Consider the following 27462-nt stretch of genomic DNA (forward strand, 5'->3'; position numbering starts at 1 on the left):
GACGCATCTCTGAGCGCGTGGCTCTCCCACAGAGCGGCTTGAGGCGAGAGGTTGAGGCCGGGAGGAGAAAGCTACGATGGCGGCGGCCGGCGAGCCCCGGGCCTGCGGCTCGGCCTGGAGCTGGCGACCCGCCACTTCGCCTGAGGGGTCCAGCCCAGAGGGCGGGAAGGACGACCTCGGTGGGTGGGAGTTGGGTCGGGACTCAGCAGTCCGCTGATGGGCTGGTGGTTTTATTCCTCTTCTCTGCCTCTGCTTGTTTCCCGATCTGGCTAGTCTCCCCTGAACCCCGAGTAGATTTACGGACCGCTGTCATGTCTTTCCTCCGTTGTAGCAGAGCTTAGGGGAGGGAGTCGAGAGAAGAGTTCCGTGCCTTTTAAAATTATAACGCAGACATGAGATGACTTAAAGAGGGATTTGGCTCTAGTCAAGTGAATGTGTGTGTAAAAGCCATTTGTGGAAATACGGTGGTTTGGGGTTTTTAATAGTATTCTTAGTATACTTCGTATTTTGATTTTTGTTTTCCTCGAATTTTATCATGGTTGGTAGGTAAGAAAATGTCTGGCAGGAGTGATTGGTTTCAGAGTTCCCGGGTCCCTAGTTTTGCTCAAATGGTGAAAAAGAACTTGCCAGTTCAACCATCAGCCCAGACGGTAACTACACCCACAAGATATTCCTCGGAAAGTCATAGTCTGTCGAGTATGGCATCCAAGGTTACGCAAGTGACGGGTATGACTTCTTTTTCATTTGTAATAATGCCTCAGTTCTTTAAGATTCTGGGATGGCCAGTACTGTTGAGGATTAAATGTTTTCTGGATACGTACATGCATTTACCATGGCCGTGCCCCACCTGGAGCTGCGATCTGACTCCCAACATTTTAGGAGGCCTGAGGAACTCCTTCCCTGTGCTGTTCACTTAACTATTCGTTACCATCTTGACTGTTCAACCACTTCAAATGTCTTGCCTTTTTGAGGTGAAGCTTCAGGGAAGAGACTGGATTTATACTGGTTTGTATCCCACATATGACTTAGCATAGAGTTAAGTGTAAAGCAGGGTGATACATACTTTAAAATTTGATTGAATTCAGTGTGAAAGCCAGTATAATATAGTTGATGGGAGCCAGAAACTACGTTCTAGTTACGGATCTGTGCCTTTTTTCTTTCTAGGCCTTAGTGACATCATCCGTAAAAATGGCTTAGAGAGCCTCTGATGACCTTGACATCACTAAAATTCCAAGATTTTTTGATATTACTTAATAATGATATAATGATATCACTTCTTTGCAATATAGCCTTAGTATTACACAATAACAGGTTGTGCTTGTAACCCAGGTCAAAATTGTTCATATATGAGTAAGTGTATCTGGGACAATCTTCCATTTTGGGGGAGGATTTAGTGCTTTTGTTTGTTTGTTTTTATCAAATTGACAAGTGTAAACATTTATTTTTAGGTAATTTTCCAGAACCATTGTTTTCCAAAGGTCTTTCACCTATTTCAAATCCCGTTCTTCCTCCAAAAAAAATACCTAAGGAATTTATAATGAAATACAAACGTGGAGAGATAAATCCTGTGTCAGCCTTGCACCAGTTTGCACAAATGCAACGGGTTCAGCTTGACCTTAAGGAGACTGTAATAACAGGCAAGTGCAGAGTTGTGCTTGGTAATTACAGTACTGGAAAATATTTTCCCATTAAAAGCTGAGCATATAAATGGTGCTAAATTTGGTTATTTCACATAATATTAGTGTTAGATAACTAGTATATTTTGACAAATATACTTATGAAATTATGTTCACACTTCTTTAGCCTTTTGAGCCTCTGCTAATCACTTGCATATAAAAAATTTATAATAAGTGAATTGTAACTTTTTTTCTTTGGCTAGCCAAACTGAAATCAGCTTCATGAATGATTTTGGTGGTATAAATACTTCTTGTAGAATAAACATGATTTTGTCAAGATGTTAAATATTTGGACTATGTTTATCTTATGAGAGATCTGATGGTGATGATGCATAAGAAAAATTATGGTCAAATTTGGCTTCTGAAATTCAAGGATTAGATGTGAAAAGAGCAGTTACATGATTGGTACTGTGTCTGCAGATTAGGCTGTCACAGTTTTCGGCATTCTCTCTTAAACGCCCCACCCCACCAGAAGAATCTGTTAACTTTGTTGTGCCTGTGGAAGGCTACAGGAATACAGATCAGAAAGTAGCTTCTGATTTCTTCATGTTATGGTCGGTGATTAGAATGAACTTTAGGAAAGTGGAGGAACAAGAGAATAACTGCTCTTGAGAGGCATTGACAGATGTATGAGAGTCAGAACACAATCTTAAGAAAGTCTTTATGTATGTTTATATGTACATATGGGTTTGTGTTTATGTTTGCACATGCATATGAATCTTAAATTTTCCTGATACTAATTTTTGCCAGTATGAATCTTAAAGCTAGCATTTTTGCAAAAGAATTTAAAGCTATTGATATTTTAGTAAAGATTGTCACAGTGACATCAGGTTTCAGTCTGGGTTGTTTCAGATGATACCAGTTAACAGGTGACAAAAGTAGGGTCTTAATGTAGAGTGTGATGTCTTCTTAAAATAAAAGGTGGGCTTAATCTTTGTTTAACTACTTAGCTTTTCTCTACTATTCTGAGACTACCCTTGGAAAATATAAGCTGTTGGTCAGTGTAAGGAAAAAAATGGATTGGGGCAGTCTTTACTGCTTTGAACAAAAACTACTGAAAAATATGACCCACTGTTAATGTTCATTTTATGTTCAAAGTCTAGTTGAATAATCTGATTGAGTAGAATCGGTAGTGAGATCAGAGTGTCAGTATTTTTTAGCAAGCTCAACATATGATTCAAATCCATTCTAAAGTTTGAAAACCTGGGTTTTAAACAGGCTGAAGCTTAAATGCTTATTCTGACACAGAAGACTTGTTAACACATTTGATGTGTAATATCGCATACATAAGAATCATGTGGGCCACTTGTTAAATATACAAAATGCTCTCTGGTTTAGTAAACTTGAATTGGACCAAGGTGATCATAAAAGAAGGGACTTGAAAAACAGATTTTGGATGGGGGGTGGAGGAGCAGTTTACCCAGATGTAGTCAGGAATTGCTCGTAAAACTTTGATGTATATCTTTAAAAAAGAGTTAATGTAATGTGATTGTGAATATGTGAGGAAATAAGATAGTGAGATTTATGTGCAGTGACATAGTACCTAGCCATCCATAACCAAAGAGTGAAGACTTAGATTCCTAAAGTCCAAATACCAGTGAGTAAAACTTGAAACAAAAATCTTTTACCTTTAAATGGAGATGATTCCATTTCCTTTTTCTTCAGGTAAGTATGAAAGCTGAGTAAAACTAATTGTGTGGAAATAATAATTTTAGGAATTTTGTATGTTTGGACATTCAGTTTAATTCTGTAGGATATCATTTTTTATTGTTATTTATGTTTTGGTTTTCCTTGTGACTTTATCCCCCACCCTCCACCTGCCCTAAGCTATAATGAGTTGAGTTGCTTACCATATGCCCTCGTGGGTACACAGGGTTTCTTTAAAGAGATCTTTTATATTCTGGAGTTTATAAGAATAATAGGGCAAGCCAAGGGTGGGAGAAATTCAACTTTGTATTAAAGTTTTTAAGAAAAGAGATGTTAACATAAGTCTCCATTATTTTACTTCTCATTGGTTGTTTGATAGATATTTGAGTGCTTACCATTGCCAGACATTGTACTAGACAGTGAGTGTCACCCCATGTATGATCTGTACTCTAAAGCTGGCCCTACTACTCATACTGAATCTGGAGCCAGCCTAGCTACTTAAATCCTCAGAACTAGTTCAGGGGCCCATCCACCTTCAGTTTTAACCACTTAGCCATACAAAAAGACTTATAGAGTTGGTATTTCTTTTTTTTGTTTATTATTTTTTTACATTCTGTGAAGATGTAGAGCAGTTGGGGGGGGAGGGGAAAAGAGAAGGGGGAAGGAAATAGAATGGGAGAAGGAGGAGGGGTGGAGTTGAGGTCTGTAGCACCCTCCTCATTCCTGCAGGGGAGACCAGGGGGCTTCCTGTGGTGGCTGGGTGATCATAGCTGGGCTGGTTGCAGGTGTCAGGGGGCATGGCTGAGGCCCCCCCAGTCCTCCCCCATCCCTGGCTTGGTAGCCCAGGGGATTTCCGGTCCTTCTAGGTTTTATAGGTGTTTTTCGGTGATGTGAGACCTTTACTAGTTAATATCAAGCTTTATCTCTGGTCTGTGGGTATTTTGTTTTTTCTTCCAGTTCTGTGTTGGATTATTTGCTATTCCTACCACTTAAACTCTGCACTGGAACTAATTTGTTGTCCTCTGCTTCTAAAATGAGGGAGCTTCTTATGGGGACCAGCACTTGAGCTCTGTGGTTGAGCTAAATTGTTGCTTTGCTGCTGATTCCCTGGGGAACATTTTTTGTGCAGCTCAGGTTTTACTGGTTGACTTTATAGGTACTTCTGGCTCTCATGAGATCTGGTACACCTGGGTTATGTAGAAACTCTGGTCTAGGCCTGAATCTTTTCATCAAACTGCCCCCTATAGTTCTATATTCCTACCTGTCTCCACTGAGTAGTCCTGCACAGATTGGAGGGAAGATCAGCTGTCCTTTCTATGCCCCAGTGTTCCCCCAGTGGGCCGGTCTTCCCCACCACCTGCATTCCAAATGCTTCCCATGGGGCAGGTTGTGCTGCGGTCCCTTGCAATGACTCACCAGCCTCAGAATGGCTCCTTTTTTTCAGTTGTAATGTCATTCCTATGTGTGTTCACCGGAACCCTATTAGTGGTCTTGCTGGCCTGGGGGCCACCAAGGGCCTCTTCTCCCCTGCTGCCTCCAAGCAACGTCATCCGAAGGGCACAGCTGTGGCTTTTTGCCAGTTCCTGCTCCATATGCTCAGCACCTCCAGCCTTGAAGCAGCTGGGACTTGAAACGGTTGGAGAGAAGTGGTTCTTTCTTTCTCTCAACGTGGCTTCTCCCACCTTCATGCACTCTGTAGGTCTCTCCTCCTCTTCCCCTGAGCTCTAGTGGCCCCAGCTTGGCTGTCCTTGCTTTTTAATAGTTGTAAATTGGTTGATCTGTGGGAGAGAGTGACACTGGTGACCGTCTATTCCGCCATCTTGACTGGAAGCCCTAGAGGTGGTATTTCTAGGGTAAAGAGTTTTCTAGAATTTTTGTCCTGGGATATTTTCCTGTATACTGACACTGTTTGTAATAATATACTGTGAATTATTGTACAATTTATTCTGAGTTCTTTTTCAAGGTAATGTTATGGGACCGTATTTTGCTTTTTGTGCTGTGGTGGATGGTATTCAATATAAGACTGGATTGGGACAAAATAAAAAGGAGTCTAGATCCAATGCAGCAAAATTAGCTCTTGATGAGCTTCTACAGATGGATGAGCCTGAACCAAGAATTTCAGAAGCATCAGGTAAGTACTCTTGAGTATAAAGTATTTGTAAAATATTTCATTCCCTAGAAGGAATCACCTGAAAGATTTAAGTTAGTAGTTACTTGGCAACTAAAAGAAGTTGCAGGATTTGAATAATTTCCTTCACTTGCTTTCTTCTGATGTATTTAGTAGTAATTAAAATGCTCTTGCATATTTCAGCACCAGAAAATATAATCCTGTTGCTAAACTGTCTAACTTGTTAGATTGTTAATGACTTCAAGTCCTGAAATGTAGTTTCCTCTGTAACTTATTAGATTCTTCTTGTGCATTTAATACTTAGATGTTTTTAATGCAATTTTTGTGAAGTTTGGCCTGTGTAAAATTAAGTAAATGGAAGAGTTACTTGAGAGAATAATGTCCTAAAGGAAGCATAGCAAGTATAGCTTGAGTGTAAACTCTAGAGTTAGATTGCTCAGGTTGGAATATTGACCCTGTGCAAACAGGTTATTTGCCCTTTCAACCTAAGTTTCATTTGAAAATTGGGGACAATGATAATATCTACCTCCTATGGCTGTCATTAGGATTAAATAAATAATGCATGCAAAGCCCTTATCCAGTGTCTGCTGAATAATATACAATCAAATGATAGTAGTTTTTATTAATAAGTATTAATCAGTTTGAAGAATATGTTAGTTTTTGCCAGTATTCATTTCATGTTAGATTGCATTTTAGTTTACCTGTAAATGAGGCAACTTCTAAAAAGAAAAACACTTTGATTTAAGCAGTCACTGTAAATTCATTTTTCTAAAATACAAATTATCACTTTATTCTACTGCTGGGTTTCTTTTGTTTGTTTTAGTCTATTAATTTCAGTTTTTCTTTCATTTCTTAATACTTTCCTTAAGGTCTTTATGTTTTTTTCTTTAAGTTGAGTTCTTTTTTATTTTTATTTTTTTATTTTAAGAATTTCAAACAGTGATACTAGTCTGGTTTAATTCTTCCTTTTGCATCTAGGTAAGACTGTTTTTTCCTTATATAAGTTTTCCATGTTCTAGTCTAGTTTCAAAAACCGTAAACACATTGCAACTAAGACACAAAATATTAAGAATGAAAAATAATATGGGGGCCGAAAACCACAATATGAGGTAGTCAACAACATGGCTTACACATCACCCCACCTCGCCCTTCCCAGAAGCATGTTCAGTAAACCACAGGCAGCCACTACAATGCCGTTCCAAGACTACATGGTCATTATGGTCTAACACTCATATTTGAAACAGCATCCTAAACCAACACCAAGCTGGGGTGTTCTCTCCAAAGGAAGATCAACTGTTTTCTGCAATAGAACGTTTGTGCAAGTCAGCCCCAGACCCTAGGAGGGTGGTGCTGTGCTGGGGATGTGGTTCCCCTAAGCAGCGTGATGTTTGGAGATGAATATTGAAAACTGCACTTTGTCTGGATATCGTCAAGAATCTGCTGCAACTCCTTGTCTTCAAACCTCCCCTCCAGGCTTGGGATCAGAGCCTTGGACTCCTCAGCAGTCTCTAGACAAATGTTGGCCAAATAGGCCAACTCAAACGTATGAAGCTTTTTCCGGAGCAGCAAGCTACGGACAATGGCAGTGGTTTCTCTGTTTTTGAAATGACTGAAATGGGCTCTGTAGTTTAAAGTTTTCATGAAGAATTCAGAGTCCCTGTTCACCCTCTGCATTCTTGTTCTGTTACTTTTGATACTCCAGAAGCATATGATCTTCTGAATTTAGAAATGTCTCAGTTGTTTCAAACTCTTTGGAAAAGATGAGCTGTGAGGTGGCCTCCTCTATATCGCCGACCTGGGGATTACTGTTACCTGCTGCCATCACTGTGCCAATTGCTGCCACAAACCATGAATTCTTATTTCATATATTTTTGTTTTCTTGCTGTTTAATTAAAACCATTACTTAATAATTAAAAATGATTTATTTGGCCATATCTGATAAGTTTTGATGTTTAATCTTATTATTTTTCAAATAGTTTATCATACTTTGAATTTAATAGGTATTTAGAGTATTTTATTAACTTTCATACAATTGCTCACTATTATTTTTTCAGATTTATTGATATTTTAGGGCCAGGTATGATTCTAATAAATATCTTCTAAGTTTTGGCACTGTGTATTAGTCCATTTCTGTTGCTTATAACACAATACCTGGAACTCGGTGATTTGTAAGAAAATTTATTGCTTACAGTGTTGGAGGCTGGGAAGTCTAAAGTCCAGGGAACACATCTGGTGAGAATCTTCTTTGGTGGTGGCTTTACAGCAATGCAGGAGTCTCACATGGCAGAAAATGGCAGAGCAGAGAGAGAGATAGCTCCTCATGTGCTCTGCTTTTAAAGTCCTCAGAACGATGCCCACAACCATTAAACCATCAATTTAATCACTTCTTTAAGACCCCACTTTTTTTTTTTTTGGGTCCCTTCCCAATCCCCTCTCTCAACATCTGTTTCTTTTTATGCTATTTGGATTTAATTCATTCTTCCAGGCCCAATTCATATTCCTTCTCATCTCTGAAACTTCCCCTATCAACCTCTCCCTCATTTGCATTTTTTAAAATGTTTTTGTTTTATTTTTTTAATTAATTTTAATATCAATTGATAAGAAACAAATTTAACACAAAAATTAACATCTTAATGAAAAAAGAACTCTTAAAAATGAATTAGAAAAATCCAAGCAGAAACTTGGTGAAAGACATGAGCAGATAAGTTATACACCCCATAGAAACACTCATGTCTAATAAGTACAGTTTAAGATGTTGTTGGGTGCAGGGAGGTGGGTGGTAGAGATCGGCTAAAGCCCTCAGTCCCCCATCTCAGGGACCCCAATGTGAATGGCTCTGACTCCTCCATGGTCGCTGGGCCTGGTTGCATGAGCTCCTGCCATTGTCTTCAGGGCCCCAAAGGCCCCACCTTTCAATAAGCATAATAGAATTTCCCACCTTCAATAGTTACAGTGGGGATTAGCTTATAATATATGGACCTTGGGGGACACAATTCAGTCAATCCACAGCACACTGTAAATGTCATTTTACACTTTTTGATTTGTTACAAAGTAATGATGCAGAGATTTCACTTTCTTCAATGTAAAGTCATTCCATTTGCCCTATTTTATATATACGTGTATGTGACAAGTATGGGTATACATGTACATATATAGATCCTGAAATCTTAATTTTTTTGTAATACTGATGGTGCTTTTAGTTACTTTTTGCATTTATCTAATGTCTATCCTTTTTTGATTTTTTAAATGTATTTTCTATTAGGCATAAAATTAGTTTTTTTGACATAAAGAATATTTTAATAGAAAAGTTTAATATTTTCATTTATTATAATAATTGGTAAATGTCATATTACATAGTTTTTATGTTTCCCTTTTCCTTTTTATGTGTCATGGATAACAATTTTTTTTTACTTTTTTTCTTTTAAATATTTGGAAGGTCATGACTTTAACCTAGAAACCTATCTTTCTAATATGAAGTCAATTTTGACACTTTTGACTTCCTGATTTTATTATTTAATAATTTTGCCATTTTTACCAACTCTCATGTTTGTCCATCATTCATTTATTCAGTATTGCACATTATATTATGCTCTGGATGAACAGGTACTGCCCAGCTGGAACTTAGTTACTAGTGATTTATTCAGATTTTTTAGTAGATATATCTTTGCTTTCCCAGAGTTTTTAACAAGTTAACGTGAAATGCAGAACCTGTGATGAATAATATCCTTAAGATTTTCCTTCAGTTTGTTAATAGAAATTTTTTGTTTGATTATTTTATCAGCTGTCAACTCACCCATGTATACTATGTCCCCAGTGACATTTTTCCAGTTTCCTTCCAACCATAACATGCAGTAGAATCAATAAATCTGTGTTTTGAGGTATGCTATGTTCCAGGGACTGTGGTAGGTACTGGCAATATAGAATTAAATACAACCCGTCCTCTGCCCTTTAGGAACTAAAATACTTCATTGAAATCAAGTTAAAACATATCCACAGAAAATCTAAATTTCTTGAGCATTTATTTTATTTACTTTTATTTTTCTGGGGATGGGGGTGTGTGGCTGGCCTGAACAGGGATCCAAGCCCTTGACCTTGGTGTTGTAACACCACACTCTAATCAGCTGAGCTAACCAGCCAGCGCAGCATTTAATTAAATTATCAGAAAAGGGTATTTGTAATTGGCTTCTCATTATAAATACTTTTTCCCTAAAGGTTTTCAAAATGTTTATCCAGGGCTAACAAATGTGTTTTGCCTGAGTCTATAATCTTTAGTTTCTAAACATTGGTCATTTCCATCCTCTGGGAAAAATTAAGGTAGTATGTACTGATCTCTAGTGCTCCTACTTTTGTATTCATTATTGTTTTCTCAAAAAGTGCTGATAGTGTTTTAATTACAATTAAAAATTCTTCAATAATATACAGTATTTTCTCTTGGTCCAGAGCCTAGAAAAAATATGTTATCTTTTCCCTTATAGTGAGCTACAGTTTCTTTATTTCTTCTAGACCTCCAAGTTTAAAGATTTATTTTTCTTGTGAAGAGATATAGAAAATAAGAGTTATTTGTATTTCCTCGTTGCTATCTGTTACCTTACATTACTTTCTCTAGTTTTCTCCTCCTTATTCTTGTTTACAACATAAGACTTCAAAAACTAGTCTTTAGTTTTTTTCAAAATTCTAAACTCATCACTGTTTTAAAATTATTTTTCATGAAATGTGGTACATATACACAATGGTATACTGTTCAGCCATAAAAAAGAATGAAATTCTGCCATTCACAGCAACATGGATGAGCTTGGAGAAAATTATGTTAAGTGAAGTAAGCCAGGCACAGAAAGAGAAATACTGCATGTTCTCACTCATATGTAGGGACTAAAAAAGAGAACAAAACAAAACTATAATAAGTTGATTGTTAAAAGGAGAGAGAACTGTGGTTACTAGAGGTGGTAAAGAGGAGGGGGGAGGTGGGATAGATAGAGGCTGGTTAATGGACACAAAATACAGCTAGATAAGAAAAATAAATGTTGTTGTACAGTGGACCCAGGAATCCATAAATATTTACTGCATATTACCAGATGACTAGAAGAGAGGAGATCAGATGTACACTTCACAAAGAAATGATTAAGTTTTGCAAAGATGAATATGCTGATTACCCTGAATAGATCATCACACATTGCATATACATGTATTGAAATATAACTCTGTACCCCATAAATATGTATAATCATGTTTCAGTAAAACGTTTTTTTAAAAAATAAAATTATTTTTCATGTTCATCTTTCATGTTTTGTACATGGTGTTTTTTTAAGTATAGTTCTATTTGCTTTATTAACTGTATAAAAACTTTTTTCCAAGGGCAGTGTGGTTAATGATATTATGTTAAGTCTGAGAATCTTTAACACGTTTGACACAATTATGAAACAATCTGGTTTTTAAGTTTATTTGAATACCTCTTTTTTAAATCATTTAAAAATTTTTTATTGTGGTAAAATACATATAAAATTTACCATCTGAACAATTTTAAGTGTACAGTTCAGTAGTGTTAAGTACATTCACTTTCTTGTGCAACCAATATCCAGAACTCTTTTCACCTTGCAAAACTGAAATTCTGTACCCATTAAATAACCCTATTCTCCTCTCACCTAAGTTTGTGGTAATCACCATTCTACTTTCAGTCTCTATAAATTATATCTCATGTATAGTAATGTCCTCAAGGTTTATCCATGTTGTAGCATGTGTCAGAATTTCCTTCCTTTTAATGGCTGAATAATATTTCATTGTATGTATATTCTACATTTTGTTCATTCTTCTGTCGATGGATACTTGGGGTGCTTCCATGCTTTGGCTGTTGTGAGTAATGCTGCTATAAACATAGGTGTACAAATATGTCTTTGACACCTTGCTTTCAATTCTGTGAGTTACATACCCAGAAGTGGAATTGCTGGATCATGTGGTAGATTTTTAATTTTTTGAGGAACCACCATACTGTTTTCCATGATGACCGCACTATTTTACATTCCCACCCACTGTGCACAAGAGTCTCAATTTCTCCACATTTTTGCCAACACTATTTTGATTTTTTTTAATAGTAGTCATCCTGATGGATGTGCGGTATCTCATTGTGGTTTTGATTTACGTTTCTCTAATGATTAGTGATGTTGAGCATTTTTTCATGTGTTTATTGGCCATTTGTGTATCTTGTTTAGAGAAATGTCTATTCAAGTCCTTTACTCATTTTTCAGTTGGGTTGTTTTTTGTATCTAGCATTAGGTAAAGATCCAACTTTATTCTTTTGCGTGTGGATGTTCAGTTTTCCCAGCATTATTTGTTGAAAAGATTGCCCTTTCCCTATTGATAGGTCTTGGTACCTTTGTCAAGAATCATTTGACTATATGCAAAACTTTCTTTCTGGACTTTCTATTCTATTCCATTCGTCTATATGTCTGTCTTTATGCCACTACTACACTGTTTCGATTACTGTAGCCTTGAAGTCAGTTTTGGAATCAGGGAGTGTGAGTCATCAAACTTTGTTCTTCTTTTTCAAGATTATTTTGTCCATTTGTACATGGTGTTTTAAAATGCAGACCATCTTGTACAATCTTGCTTGCTTTGTTTATTGAAATTATTTGTGCTTAATAAACGATTTAATATCTTTAGTTCTTATTCCACGTGAACCATACTCCCTTAAGTAAATGGAAACAAATCCTTCTTTCTCTGGGTTTTTGACATTCTGTTTATCTAAAGTCCAGGGTGTATATATTGAACTATAGTTAACATTTCCCTTACAGTATAAGCCATAATGTGACACCGTTACTCTTTCCTTGCTCATTTCTATATATTCAACAAGTTTCCCATCTTACTCAAAATTAAGTCCAGAGTACTATTTCTATTTGCTTTCTTTGTCTTTATAAGTTATTTTTAAGAAAGACTGACTAATTTAGTTGGGACTACTTCAGCTTTCAGAGCTTCTTCATTTAAGTTTTCCTGAACTTTTCTGCCCTCTGGTTTAATGTCATGTACTTGTCTTGTTTTTCCTGTATTCTCTAACTTTGGGGACCAAATTGGAAAGCACTTACAAAGAATGGGAATTGATAAACTTAAACTTTAAATGTAGCATTTCCCTAGAAAATATCCTGGTAAGATAGCATTAAAAATGATATTTTTCCTCATTAGTTTTTAAAAGAATATTAATTTAAAATGTCTTATACAGTTTTACTACAAATAGAAAATTAAGTATCTAAAATAGGACTTCATGGTTCCGGTCAAGATGGTGGAATAGACAGTCCGCAGCATCACTCTCTCCCACAAATCAACCAATTTACAACTATAAAAATGTAACATCAGCCAAGCTGGGGCCGCTGGAGCTCAGGGGAAGAGGAGAAGAGACCTACGGAGCTCATGAAGGCAGGAAAAGCCTCATGAGAGAAAGAAAAAACTGCTCTGAGTGTTTTGGGCCATGGCTGCTTTAATGCTGGAGCGCATGGAGCAGGAGCCAGCAGAAGCTGCAGCTGTGCCCTTTAGATGGAGTTACTTGGAGGCAGCAGTGGAGAAGAGGACTTTGGTGGCCCCCAAGACAGCAAGATCACTAATAGGGTTCCCGTGGACCCATGCAGGAGCGAGGAGCCAGAACAGCTGAAAAAGGGGAGCCATTCAGAGGCTGGTGAGTCAATACAAGGGAAAGGCGCAGGGCCCACCCCATGGGAAATGTTTGGAGCACAGGTGGGGGGTGAGCCAGGCCCAATGGGAGAACACTGGGACACAGCAAAGATAGCCGATCCACCCCCCAATAAGCATACAACTACTCAGAGGAGACTGGTCAGGAATACAGAATTGCATGGGGTGCAGTTTGATGAAAAAACTCAGGCCCACATTAGAGTTTCTACACAACTCAGGTGCACTGAGTCTCTGGAGAGCTGGAAGAACCTATAAGGCCAACCATTAAACCCTGAGATACACAAAAAGCCTTCCCTAGGGAAACAGCAGCAAAGCAGCAATTTAACTCAACAACACAGCTCAAGTACTGGTTCCTACAGGAAGTTCCCCCGAGTTGGAAGTAAGCAGAGGACAAAAAGCTAGTTCTGGCCCAGGCACACCACTGATGCCTTGTGGCCTGCCAGGGGACATGAGGTATGGAGCCAGGGGCAGGACCCCCACCCACGACCACTCACACTGCCAGTGCCTCAGGACCTGCCTAGGAACCCAAGGCTTGGAGCCAGGGACTGGACCCCCACTCCCACATCCAGGCACACCACCAATGCCTCGGGGCCTGCTCAGAGGCCTGGGGCTAGCAACTGGGGACCAGACCCCCCTCCCACAACCAGGCACACTGCACCAGCATCTTGGGGCCTGCCTGTGGACCTGAGGCATGGAGTAAGGGACCAGACCTCCCTCCCACAACCAGGCACACCGTATCAGTGCCTCAGGGCCCATCTGGGGACCAGAGGTGTGGAGAAGGGGATTGGACCCCACCCACAACCAGGCACACTGTACCAGCGCCTCAAGGCCCACCTGGGGACCCAAGGCATGGAGCTGGAGATTAGACACTCTCCACAACAAGGCACATTGCCAGCACCAAGGAGCATGCCAAAAACATCACCTCCATGTGGTTGGCCCACCACAGCCATCACAATAACTATGGTTGCCGTGAAAGTGGCTAGATGCCACAACTACCATACAGATGATCCACCAGCCACTGGAGTGCATTGACACAAAGTGAGTCACCAGCAGAGATAAAGAAGAGGATGTCTCTCTCCACAAAGCCCATTTCAGAGTGACAAAAGAAGCATCTGCTCTGTGGTAATATTGGGGGACCTGATCACACCTCTAATCACTGGACAGATCATCTAGACAACAAATCAACAGAATAACCATTATTCTTTCAGAAGGAGAGAAGAAATCTAGAGTAATTAGAGGGGGGAAGGGGGAGGGAGAGAGGGAGTGATTGCACAAGGGGCATAAAGAATAATTATGATTTGTAACAATATATATACTGGTAATATTGATTTGATCAACATATCTCAATGTTGAACCCCAAAAATATGTATAATCAATTTTGATTCAATAAAAATTAAAAGTAAAAATAAATAAAATAGGACTTCATTTTAGCCACTAATGTTGCCTTTGTTACAAAGCGTGCTCTGTAGTAGCATAAGGTCAGGAAACCTAGAAATTTGTTTGCATAAATTATTTCAAAATAGGAAAGACATTTACTGAGGCTGAGCTAATGTGTATTTGATGGTCTAGAGTTGGCAGAAATATGCATAAAAAATGATCATTCTTGGAGTACTTTTTTGTAACAGAATAGTAAGGTACTGGCTCTTTGGAACACTGAGGTCTCATCTTACTTTATGTTTTTGTTTTATATACAGGTCCTCCTCCTATCCCTGCCGAACCTGTTGTTTCACCTAAACCAGCTTATGTTTCAAAAGTACATTACGGTAGGAAAGTTCTTTGTGGTGTTCTTTTTTAGAAGAGTAACACAATTAAAAATTATAAAACATTATTAAACTATGCATAGGAATGAAAATATACATTACCATTTTATGATTCAAACCTCCCACACTTGTACAAAGAGGAGAATTTCCTTTTATACTGTGCTAAAAATGATAAGGGAAAGGAAAGATCGAAGAAAGAGTTTTTTCTATATAAGGAGATGGTTCATTAATTTCATACAACTGCTTTTTTGAGAGTTCTTTGCTTTGATGGGCTTGTCATTAATGAAAACTGATGGCTTTCTGGTGCTTGGTGGTCTTTTGGTGCATTCATTTTAAATCAGTCCATTCACTGTCTTTTAATGGCAGTTGTCATTCAAGCTCAGGAAAGCTACAACTTCATTTGAAGTTACTGGTTGTGTGACCTATGACCAGTTACTTTTCTGTGCACCTTAATTTCCTCATCTGTAAAATGGCCATTACAGTAATTACCTCATGGGATTATTGTTAAGATTAAATTAATTCATACATGTAAAATACTTAGATCAGTGCCTGGCACACAGTAGATGCTCACTAAATAGTAACTACTACTATTTTATTATAACATTTCACCACATTCAGCATTGTGTGGTAGTTATTATGTACTTTTCCTGTTAGATTATGTATCTCCTAAAAGGCAAGAATTGTTCTTAATTTCTATGTTGACTACGTAGTAGGGACACTTCAGACTTAAAAGTTTAAAGTATTTGTAAAATTAAAATTAAGAAGGAGCCTTTCTTCTTTTTCATTTCTGAGATGAAAGTTAGAATTTGAAAAATTTTATGCCTAGTCTTTTATTGTGTCTCTAAGAGAAAATGGCCTTGTACATTAGTGTGCATGAAGTAAAAGGACCAGACTAAGGGAAAATAGGAACATTTAAAAGACAAAATCCACCAATAGTTAAATATAGTTACCTGACCTAACAGTTGTAAGAATTGATGAACAGAAGGGCCATTAGTAATCACTTTTCTGGTAGTGATCTCTTAATATGGAAAGAGGCTCTTGTCTTTCCTTTCAACCTCTCTGGACATTTTTAATGAATAATGGGATAAAATCCCAGTTAAAGTATGGGCAAATAGCATAGATTGCTCTTTTCCTGGGAAAACAGATAATAAACTATGAGGAAGAAAGAATATGTAGTTTAAAAAACTACAAGAGTAAAGTCAGGTTTGGTAGGCTCAGGTCAGGAGTCAAGTGTCAGTCAGAAAAGAGAGAACCAAACAACATCCTTTGAATTTATGGGTAAAAACAGGACTTGGATATTATAACTTTCAAAGAAAAAAGATTAGAGACCCACAAAAATCTTCTGAACACCTCCTGATGAGCCAGTTATAGAGGTAGTCACTATTTCACAGCCTGTCTACTTTGCTATATGTTTCAAACTGGATCATATCTTTGTTATAAATAGTGATATTTTGGCTCTGAAGATAGGTTCAGATTACTCATGATACTAAGTATCACTTGATATTAGCAAGTTGAAATCAAAGAAATGGTGTTAATGGCATTATACTTGTCATGTTTTTATCTTATCCTTTATTTCCAATAATTTGTGAAACTTTTATTCCCTCAATAGCCAGCATACATGTATAAGGAGAACAGTATTTTAATTGCTTTTCATTCCTTTACAAACATACTGAGAAGAGATACATTTAGTAATTTAGAAATACATTTAGTAAATACAAGATTTGATTACATTCACAGCATTTATTTTTTCTGTCAGTACTGAATTAGGATTCAGATGTATGTCAGTATATTGTTGATTCCTAAATGTTCTTTTTGATATTTTTAACGCGCAACAAAACGTTTTACTTGTGACACACATAGTGCTGGTTGTGTCAGTACTAATTACAGTGTACTTTTCTATTTTATATATTAATACAAAATAATTGCTATTTAGAACATAATTAAATAAATTCATTCTGTGGAGCCATTAAAAAGAATGAAATAGCACTGATGTCTGCCTTTGATGTACAAGACCATATAAATGCAGAAAGTGGGGTTAACCATGCCCCTGTTTTTATTTTTTAAAGTGATGTATGTTTATATTTATAGATTTCCTCAAAATAGCTATATGAAACTGGTAATAGTGGTTGCATCCAAATGTATACCTTGTTATAGTAAAAAAAAAAAAAAAAAAAAGCTTAAAAAAATCATTAAATGAAACTGCTTCATCTGTATCATGAATTTTTGGTGATAAACAGACCCAGTATTCATTCTTTCTCTCAGAGTTTCATTTTGTGATTAACTTTTGGCTGTTCTCCCACTCTTTTTGGTAATATGAATGTACCTGTTTTTGCTAAGAAGAGAGTATTAATATTAACAAAGAAAAATACAAGCTTAACTAATATTAGCAAGAACATGTAAGTGGGGTAACTGAAATGAGTCATGTACAGTTACAGAATGTTAGCTGAGACTGCTGATGCTGTACTTTTAGCATTTGTGTGCCTTTTAGAATGTAGTGATTATCAAACAGGTAAAAAGAATTATCTGTAAAAATCATATTCAGGTATGCATTTGATATATATGCAATGCATGAGAACAAAATTGTTTCATTTTTTTCTCTGAAAAAATATATATACATATGTGTGTGTGTGTGTATTTTTTGGTGACTGGACAGTAAGGGGTTCTAAACTCTTGACCGTGGTGTTATAGCACCGTGCTCTATCCAACTGAGCCTAACTGGCCAGCCCTACTCAAAATATTAAAGGGACTGTGAATCACTTGATAACTGCTGAGAACCACCACAAAATATCACAAACCAAAATATCAGTTTGGTTTGCAGTCAAACTTTCAGGAACACTGTATTAAAGTGATTCTGCAACCTCTTATTCTCTAGAGCAGTGATTCTTCACTAGGGATACACAATCATATATACAAAGCAACAGATTGCCAGGGTCCTACCCCAGAATCTCAAGCTCTGTTATGTTTTTTTTAAAAAATCCATGATTAACTTTTGATGTATATTCTTGAACCAATCCTAGTTACGGTAAGCCTAGTTACTTAGAACTATCTTAATCTTCTTTCAAGTTTGAGACTTTTTAGTGGGAACATAGAACTATATCAAAAGTCTAATGCTTAGTATTTGCAGTGGTTCTCAGTGGGGCAAATAGTAAGGGAGTATATTTTAAATGCTGTAATGATTGGGGAGGACTGCTGGCATTCTTTGAGATGTTGGTTATATTGCAATATGTGGGACAGTTCCATACAACAAAGAATTGTGTTGTGTCCCATATGACTTTTGAATATCTTGTCAGACTAAATTCTACAAATATAAATCAATAGTCCTCTAGTATGAAATATCACAAATCTTTTCATAAGAAGACACCTAAAAAGCTCAATAACTTGTGTTCTTTTAGAATCAAATACTTTAAAATCTCAATACAACATAAATTATAAATTTGCTTACATATGTCTATAAATGATTAACTAATTTGATTGTAAGGTTGTAGTAAGAATAATACATTTCTAGGAGAAAACACAATGTTCTTCAAATTCATATTGCTGTTGATTGGTTTTTTCTAGAAGGGAGATATATTCAGTATGCAAAGATTTCACAAATTGTTAAAGAAACATTTAATCAACTGATTTGTAATCAATCACAGTATCTGAAATGTATCAGTTCATTGGCTGCTTTTATAATTGAAAGAGGTAAGTCCCATAATTTGGGATGTGTTAGTTTGTAGAAAAACTGTTATCTTAATGATCTGAACTGTACTATAGTAATATTTTAGTTAACTATTTTTGCACTGCTGACAATGGTGTTGCATTAATTTGAAGTGGCCTTTTCTAGTGGGTTTGGGTCATTAAACACAAAGGTTCTCAAAGGTAATGATAAAGTATACTTCAGGAACAAGTAGAGAACTGCAGAATGGTAAAAAAGGCCTTAACCTTAACCCTTAATTTTAAATCTTCACCCATCTGGAACTACTACCGTCTCTAAATCTGATCCTCATTATAACAGACATTGAGAAAAGGACTACAAAAATTTCCATCTTTTCTTCATTTTCAAGTAAAAAAAGATTAAAATGTGGGAAATCATGTTCTTGTGGATATTATAATGTTGCAATTTAGTCTATATTTTAAAATTTTCTTTACCCTTTGATGTTCTGGGTTGATAATTAAAACTGTGTTTTATACTCATCTTCTAATTAGATATTACAGATGATATAAAAACAATTTGAGGTTTGGTTCTTGTTCTTAAGGAGTTTTAGGTGGGAAGAGAAGGCATATATATTGAAAGTCTAAGATGATACAAATTAAAAATTGTTTTCTGTAATGCAAAAATGTGTGAGACTTCATAGATAGGAGAAAAATGATAGGGTTAACATCTTTTGGAACAGGCAAGACTTAAGCTGAAACTTTAAAGGTTGATAAGGTTTAGATAAATAGAAGAAAGGAAGACATTTGTAGAGAGATAAAGGCATGAGAGAAGAAAGCTGCAGAGGGAAAACTGTTTATAGGATGAGGAGATAAATTTATTGCTAGTGCAGAATAGTATATGTAGAGAAGAAATACAAAATATAAAGTGATAAGGTGGTGCCAGCTTATGGAGTGGTCTGAAAGATAGTCAAGTTAGATTTAATAAGATCTATGATAAGCTGTGGTTATGAACAAAGATTTTGAACAAAGGTAAACAATGTGCTGTAATTATTGGGAGCATTAGCATCAGACTGAGCTCTGCTTCTTAAATTACTTTGTGCAAGCAGCTCTATGCTCCAATTTTCTTCTCATTTCTTAAAAATAGAGATAATAGAAATAATAACTCCCACCTCATAGGGTTGTTAGGATTATATATAATAATTATAAGGTATTTAGCACAGTAACCAGCATTTAGTAAAAACTTAATAAATTGTATTTGTGATGATTAAGATAAATTAACGTTTAATGAGTAACCAACAAATAATTTTTTAAAAAGATTACACGGTTGAGCCTGAAATAAGGAGCTACAACTTTAAGTGGCTGTGATGGAGTACCTACACTAGAGCTAAGGTGGACATGAACAGGAAGAGAAAATACATGATAAAAAAAATTGATGTGATAAGATGAAGGTGACAATAAATGGTAGATGAAGTGAGATGAATAAAAAATAATAGTACCATATCAGGTTTACATGGAAGAGTAATGTTTCCATATATACAAGGAATCTGGAAGCTGGTGTGAAGCTGGGTGGAAAAGAGCATGGGTGAGAATAATAAATGTGGTTTAAGAAAATATGAAATATGAATGAGGGATGGGAAAGCCTGAGTGAAATCAAATGAGCATCCCTAGAGTAACTCGCACAATCAGTACATATTTAAAATATATTCTTAGAAACTTTGCCTCATCATTTTTAACTGGGTCTGTAAGAAGCTGTCAATTTCAAGTGTCCTTCTCTCCCCTGCCACTAAATCTATATGTGAGTACTCAAAAAGTTCGTGGAAAAATAGATTTAAAAGGTAATACAAATCTTTCCGTGAACTTTTTGAAGTACCCTTGTAACTTTCCTGTATCCATCTTCTTTACTTGACAGTAGAGTAAGGATTTCTCCTCTTACAGGCTAATTCTTTTATTTAAGTTCTGATTTCATTCCCTCTCACATCTTGATGAATTTCTTCTTTTGGTTACTCCTCTTTTTCCTGCATTATCTAACTCAAGTATCTCCCTGAGGCATTGCAGGTTGAGTTCAGAGCTGAGAAAAGAAGCTGAGTTTTTGGCTACACTATTGCCCTTTATAACTCAGAGCTTATATCACCATTCCAAAACTTACACTGATACTGTATAATTCCATTTAACGGGAGGTTTATAAACCTGGTTATTGAGTCAAATTCAGCATTCACAGGGTAACATCCCTATCCTAGGAATGCAGGTGGAATCTGTGCTCAGGTGTCTCTGAACCCATATCCTTGCCAAAACTTATGTTTTGACTTTTTGTTAATAGCCATTCTAACAGGTGCGAGGGTATCTTGTTGTGATTTTGATCTGATCCGCATTTTTCTGATGACTAGTGATATTGAGCACCTTTTTATATACCTGTTTGTCTGTCTTCCTTGGAAAAATGTTTATTCAGGTCCTTTGCCCATTTTTTAATCAAATTATTTGTTTTTCTATTGTAGAGGTGTAGGAGTTACTTATACATCTTGAATATTAAGCTCTTTTAAGATATATCATTTGCAAATATTTTCTTCCACTCATCGGTTGCCTTTTCATTTTGTTGATTGTTTACTTTTCTGTGCAGAAAGGAGTGATTTTAAAATGTAACCCAAGATGGTTTTTGCTCCCTTACCTTTAGTAGCTTCCCCATAGCTATTGGGTAAAATCCACAAACTCTTTAGCATGGTATATAATGCCTCTTTCTCTAACCTTATGCCACTCCCTTTACTACCCTACTTACTGGAACAGCAACACTGGTCTTCACTCTTTGCCCTGGGTGGTGTGCACATGATGTTTCTTTTGACTGAAATACCCTTTTCCTAACTTTTCGTACTGCTTGTTCCTCATGCTGAAGCTTAAATTTCAGCTTAGTAGGGAGGGATTCTGTAACTAGTCTACATGAGGTAACTTTTCCTCTCATTATTTTTCACATCAGCCCCATATTTGTTTCCTTGAAAGTACTTACCACAATTTGGGGTTCATTTAGTCTTTTTTCTGTCTCTTCTATTAGAAGCTCTCCTGCAAGGGCATGTCTTGCTCAACATTTTATTCCTAGCATCTACATTATTGCCTGGTATGTGATAGGACCTCAGCAATTTTTTTGAATTAGTTAAAGTCTTTTAGGTAGTTGCAGGTGTGAAACTGAACTTTTTTTGAAAGAATAAGAGTAGAGATTTTCTAAAATCATTAACACAGAAGTAAAAAATAGAATAAGGAAGATATTCAGAGGGGAATATTTATAGGGAATAAAAGCAGTGAGCTAGTTACTAGGCTATGTAAAGGCCTCATAGTTAGAATGTGAGAGGAAGAAAAGATTGCCGATTTGAATTGCATATTTTCAGAGCACAGAGTTTCAGGGAAAGTTCAGATAGTGCACAGCAAAATGTGAATGGAACAGAGCTGCTGGGAAAAGCATAAAGTTCTTGTTTCTTCAAAAATTCAGTTTCAATAGTTAGAGAAGGAAACTAAAGTTTGGTTTATAAAGAGTTTGAGTTAAGAAAAAATGAGAGGCATTATATTTAGACAGTTTAAGACAGTGGAATGGCAAATGAAGTCTCTTAGAAGGTCAGATAATTCTAGATGTAGACGAAACAGATGCATATTTGAAAGCCATGGATATTTGGTGATTCTGTTGATTGTGGTAAAATGTAGATAAAGTATCATACTATAAAACATCTGCCCTTTTAGTTGAGATTCTACTTTTTAAATTTTGTTTCTTAGAAGACTCATATTTGAAACTGTGGAATTATTTTTACATCTTTTTGGTCAATATATTTTACAAATTAAAAAAGATGAGATAGTGTTGGGGTTGAACATAGCGAAGAGGGAAGTTAAAATAGTCTGCTACTGTTTACTTTTTCCTTTCAGCTGGACAACACGAAGTGGTAGCTGTAGGCACAGGTGAATACAATTACAGCCAGTGCATTAAGCCAAATGGAAGAGTGTTGCATGACACTCATGCTGTTGTTACAGCAAGAAGATCTCTCCTTAGGTAAGGTAATAGATATATCACAATGCCATCAGATCTTAATGCTCTCAGCCCAAAGTAACCACATATAAATACCTTTATTTGCAAATGGAAATTATTGATCATTGAACCAAGGAGGTAACAGTCTCTTACTTATCTAAGTCATCTGAATATTTTATTGTCACCTTTGGAAACCTTATCATAGTAACTGCAATGTCTATCTAGTCTATCAAATTTAGTTGTTTCCATTAAGACCTTGTGAACTCAGTTTTAAGAGTCCTACAATATTTTTAAAGATAAAAATTCCATTTTTTTTCCTGACTAAAGTTATTGGAATGTATAGCTTTAGATCTTCACGAAGCAGACTTGGTCTTATTTCACACCTGAATCAGCCATATTTATCCAAGGGCAGCACCAGAAACCAACAGGTCTTCATGAAGTCCATGCGAAGTTTATCGTGGAGCAGTGTAGATAAGGCAGATCTCAAAGAGAAAGAGGAAAAGGGACTGAGGTGAACCTGCCTGATTTCTTTTTCCAAACTCATCATGGGTTATTATGCTCCTTATAAGAGTAGCAAATTGCAGGTAGAGCAAGGCCAGGAATGTTACTCTTTGGAAGTCCCTTCATATGAAAACGTGAGAAGTGGGAATGAGCATTACCTTTGGTTTACTCATTGGAGAACACATTAGAGCTTTTGGTTCTCTAAGCCATTGAGCTTTTTATCACATTTTTTATTATGGAAATTTTCAAACACATGCAAGTGAGAATAGGACAATACATTTCTTCATCCAACTTAACAGTTACCAGCATTCTACTGTTCTTGTTTAATTTGTGTATTCACACTTTTTTTTTGTTGGTGTTTTCTTTGCTGGAGTATTTTAAAACAAATTTAGAAAAATTTTACCTGAAGAATGTAAGTCAGTACCTTTAAAAATAAGGAAAGAATCCTATAATCTTAAAAGTTATTGGAGTAGTTCATGAGGATAGTGCAACTTGCTGTCCTCCCATCCCCGTTGGTGCTTATGAAACTATTTGGCCCCTTTAAAGCTATCTCTTTTATGTTTCTTTCTTTCCACACTTGGCATTGTTATATTGGTGCTTAATTTTTTTTATTACATTTTCCTGATGGTGGGACCAAATAGAGTACATCTTAAAATCATGTTCTTTTAAGTAAACAAAATAGTATTTGTCCCTGATTTGATTAGTTGTAGTCTTTTAGGCAATCTGCTTTCTTAATACAATTTATGGCATTCATTGTATTGTTCCTGTGCTTTTGTGGTTTTCTTTAAAACCACTAAGGGGCAGGAACCACAGTTTTTGTTGTTGTTGGGGTTTGTTTGTTTGTATAGGAAAGGGGAAATAGAAGTAAGGCAAAAAGTCTGCTGTTCACCTGAGAGCCTGGGAGCAGAACTGTCTGAGGAAGAAGGGAGGAATCAGTGGAGAAAAAGGTCTTTTGCAGGATATGATATTTGAAGGCTCAAATGTGAAATTGAAGGGGAGTCGTAGTCAAGGAATAGTGTTTTAAGGCAGGTTACAGGGCAGACTGGGCTGCAGTTGAGGACTTCTTGAGGGGCTTAATTTTTCATTAAGGCTAAGATTATTTTAGGAGTTCTTATATCAAAACTTGACATATAGGAACATTGCTCATGACACATGGATATGATACTCGTTAAGATACATCTTTTATAAATGTTACTATTTGACAAAGTTATAACATTTATTTTAGGTACTTTTATAGACAACTTCTACTCTTCTATAGCAAAAATCCTGCTGTGATGGAAAAATCAATATTTTGTACAGAACCAGCTTCTAATTTACTCACTCTGAAGCAGAATATCAACATTTACCTCTTTATGAATCAATTGCCTAAGGGATCAGCCCAGATTAAGTCACAGTTGTAAGTATTATGCAAGTTGTTTTTAAAAGCAAGTAGATGGCCATGCTACATATTCTGAATCCCTATAGCAAATAGAACAAGTAAATTCATGTCTACTCATATTCTGTCTCCAGCCTTGAGTTGTTAACTTGTGGCCTGCAGGAGGTCACAAATCCTTTCCCCCTCCCCTCAACCTGGTCTGTTATTACTGCTTCTTAAAAATTCCATGTCCTTCACCATTTTCTTTTCTATGCTGTTGAGAATCTTCTACTCCTTTCTACTTTTAAGACTTCACAAACTTTAGGAAAGTACAGATTTATACACTATTCACATATAAATACTGGAGTTAAGAAAAACTTAACTCCAATATATGGCCAAAACTTTGTTGCTTTGATGAATGGATAGCATCAGGTAGCATAAAATTTAAACAGTTCTGATAAGCACAAAGAAGAAGGTAAAATTTACCTCAAGTCTGACCATCTAGACATAACCATGAGTAATTTTTTGATAAAAATCCTTCTAATAACACCTTTGAAAGTAAGGGCAGCGTTCCATAGAGAGAAACATCAAGAAAAATAATTTTAGATTTTATTGTTTTAACATATTTCATGGGAGATGAATCTTGAATAAAAATTGTCAGTTTGGGGCCGATCCCTTGGCACACTCGGGAGAGTGCGATGCTGGGAGCGCAGCAGCACTCCCGCCGCGGGTTCGGATCCTATATAGGGATGACCGGTGCGCTCACTGGCTGAGCGCGGTGCAGCCGGTCACAAAAAAGACAAAAAAAAAAAAAAAAAAATTGTCAGTTTTGTTTTTCATTCCCTCATTTTGTAGTTTTTAAAAATTTTTCTACAGAGAAAGGAAATAACTCACAAACTATGATAGTGGCAAAAATTAGTTTTTCATTTGATTTTAAGGAACATAAAGAATGATGATAATATGAAGAGTACATGCTGGAAGCTATAAATATGGTTCATTTCTGTTTTGTATGAATCTTATGGAGTAAAGTCACTCCATTTCTATGTTTTTGTGTTTGCATCTGCATCTGCTACTGGAATTAAATGTATACTGGGAAATTAAACATGTGAGAACAATTCTTAGGTACGTGTAGATTTTACTTTGTCAACTTTGTGTTTTAAAAGAAGAAACTTATTTTTCTTTCTCTAGACGTCTTAATCCACGTTCTATATCTGCATTTGAAGCCAATGAAGAACTGAGTCTCCATGTGGCTGTTGAAGGCAAAATTTATCTGACGGTTTACTGTCCTGCAGATGTTAACAGAGTAAGCAGTATGTCCTCAAGTGACAAATTGACAAGATGGGAAGTGCTTGGTGTACAGGGAGCATTGCTCAGTCACTTTATACAGCCAGTTTATATCAACAGTATACTTGTTGGTGAGTGTGATTTCAGTACCTCCTGTCCTCTTTCATGTAGTAAATTCTCCGTATTTTACTTACCAGTATAAAATCAGCTTTTGTATACAAGAAATGTTAAGTTCAAAACACATTCACTGTTTTGTTGAGCTGTTTGTTTCATGGTAACTGGTAACACACTTATGATATGACTTTTGACATCCTATCAGAGGGCCAAGAATAAATATTTTAAATTAGCTGATTAGCTATATTTTGTCTTGATCTTATACTTTTGTTTGCCCATTATTTAATCCCCTCCCCCCTTCTTTTGGGAGAAGAACTTCCTTGAACTTCCCAAATCTAAAAGTTTGTGTTTACTCCTCCCTGAAATAAGAAAAATGTTAAATTCCCGTTTTGGCTTGTGCTTTTATATACATTTGGTTATGATATAGAATCTTTTTATTGGTCAGATGAATATGAAGTAACTAGAACACAAAATAAGTAATGTAAATTAGTAATTCTTTCTTTAATGAGAGATATTTTAGAATGCTGGATTTATATTTGAATGGCTTTCCAGACATTATGTCATTGACAAACAATTTGAGGGCTCATTTCTGTAATTTTCCCAAGGCTTTGATGTTTCAAAGCTTTAGTTATCCTGGTCAGTTACTGCCATCACTTGGTTCTTTAATTATTGATAAATTTTGGAAATGAATGAATTTGCAAGCTTTAGATCTCCACATGGGTAATATTTTTGTTTTAGGTGGTGCTATTTCTGGATTTTTCTTGTTTTTGTTATGTTTTATATATTTTATACCTATTTCTTTAGGAATTTCTCTTACAGGTGGTATTTTCTCACTTCCATAAGCATACAAGGTATTGTAAAAAGAGAAATGGTTAATATTTATTTTTCTAATATTAAGGTTTTTTTATTTGTATAGGAAATACATTACTAAATTTACATTTCAGAAGATTCAGATGTGTATTCAGTGAAAAGTCTCGCTCCCATTCTACTGCCTTGTGCAGCCATTTTACCTCTGTGGAAGCATACATTGTTAGTTTTTTCTTTCCAAAAATGGTTAGGTTATGCTTATTAGAAGTAAGTGTATACATTCTTTTTTTGTTTTTCTTTTTTGTATTTTATACCAATAGGAACATACAATTCATACTTTTCTGCATCTTGCTTTTTTCGTTAAACTGTGTATTTTGGAAAATTTGCCATATGAGTACATAAAGAATTTCCTCATTATTGCTCATGGCTGTGTGGTGTTTCTTTATTTAATTAGTTTTAGGTTGATGGAATTTTAAATTATTTCTAATCTTTTACAGCTACCAAATGCCACAGTGAATGACCCTTTTACATTTGTTATTTACACATGTAAAAGTATATCTATAAGATGAATTCCTAGAAGTAGAATTTCAGGTCAAATATGTGCCTTTGTAGTCTTAAAAAATAAAGATAACCAAGTTACCTTCAGTTCAACATTCCCACTAGCAATATATGAAAGTGCTTATTTACTCACACCCTCAAAAATCATTATTTCTCTCTTTTTTCCAAATACAAGTTCTTGTATATGAGGAACCACTGTTTGATGCAATTTCTTAAATTTACTTTGGTTACTAAGGTTCTTTACCATGTTTTCTTTTAGTCTATTCAGGTACTCTATCAAACACTTCAGTCTTTTCTGAATCTTCTTTAGGAAAGGCTTTTTTTTTTCT

The 27462-nt window shown here is 36.1% G+C and overlaps 1 protein-coding gene and 1 pseudogene across 2 annotated transcripts in view; one reads left to right on the plus strand and one right to left on the minus strand.

Moving 5' to 3' along the window:
- Positions 1 to 554: 554 nt before the first annotated feature.
- The window catches only part of ADAD1 (adenosine deaminase domain containing 1), a 70212-nt gene continuing 43304 nt past the window's right edge, over positions 555 to 27462 (plus strand). Inside the window, exons 1-8 of one of the 2 annotated variants that reach the window (XM_063108540.1) lie at positions 555 to 726; positions 1449 to 1637; positions 5287 to 5454; positions 14817 to 14885; positions 18441 to 18566; positions 22416 to 22539; positions 24242 to 24412; positions 25559 to 25785. In XM_063108540.1, coding sequence (XP_062964610.1) covers positions 555 to 726; positions 1449 to 1637; positions 5287 to 5454; positions 14817 to 14885; positions 18441 to 18566; positions 22416 to 22539; positions 24242 to 24412; positions 25559 to 25785 — 1246 coding nt within the window. The remainder of the gene's footprint in view (positions 727 to 1448; positions 1638 to 5286; positions 5455 to 14816; positions 14886 to 18440; positions 18567 to 22415; positions 22540 to 24241; positions 24413 to 25558; positions 25786 to 27462) is intronic. The other variant, XM_063108541.1, reaches the window with a different exon arrangement.
- LOC134386336 (DNA-directed RNA polymerase II subunit RPB4-like) lies at positions 6775 to 7273 on the minus strand (annotated as a pseudogene).

Source organism: Cynocephalus volans, chromosome 9 (assembly GCF_027409185.1).
Source record: "Cynocephalus volans isolate mCynVol1 chromosome 9, mCynVol1.pri, whole genome shotgun sequence".
Lineage (NCBI taxonomy): Eukaryota > Metazoa > Chordata > Mammalia > Dermoptera > Cynocephalidae > Cynocephalus > Cynocephalus volans.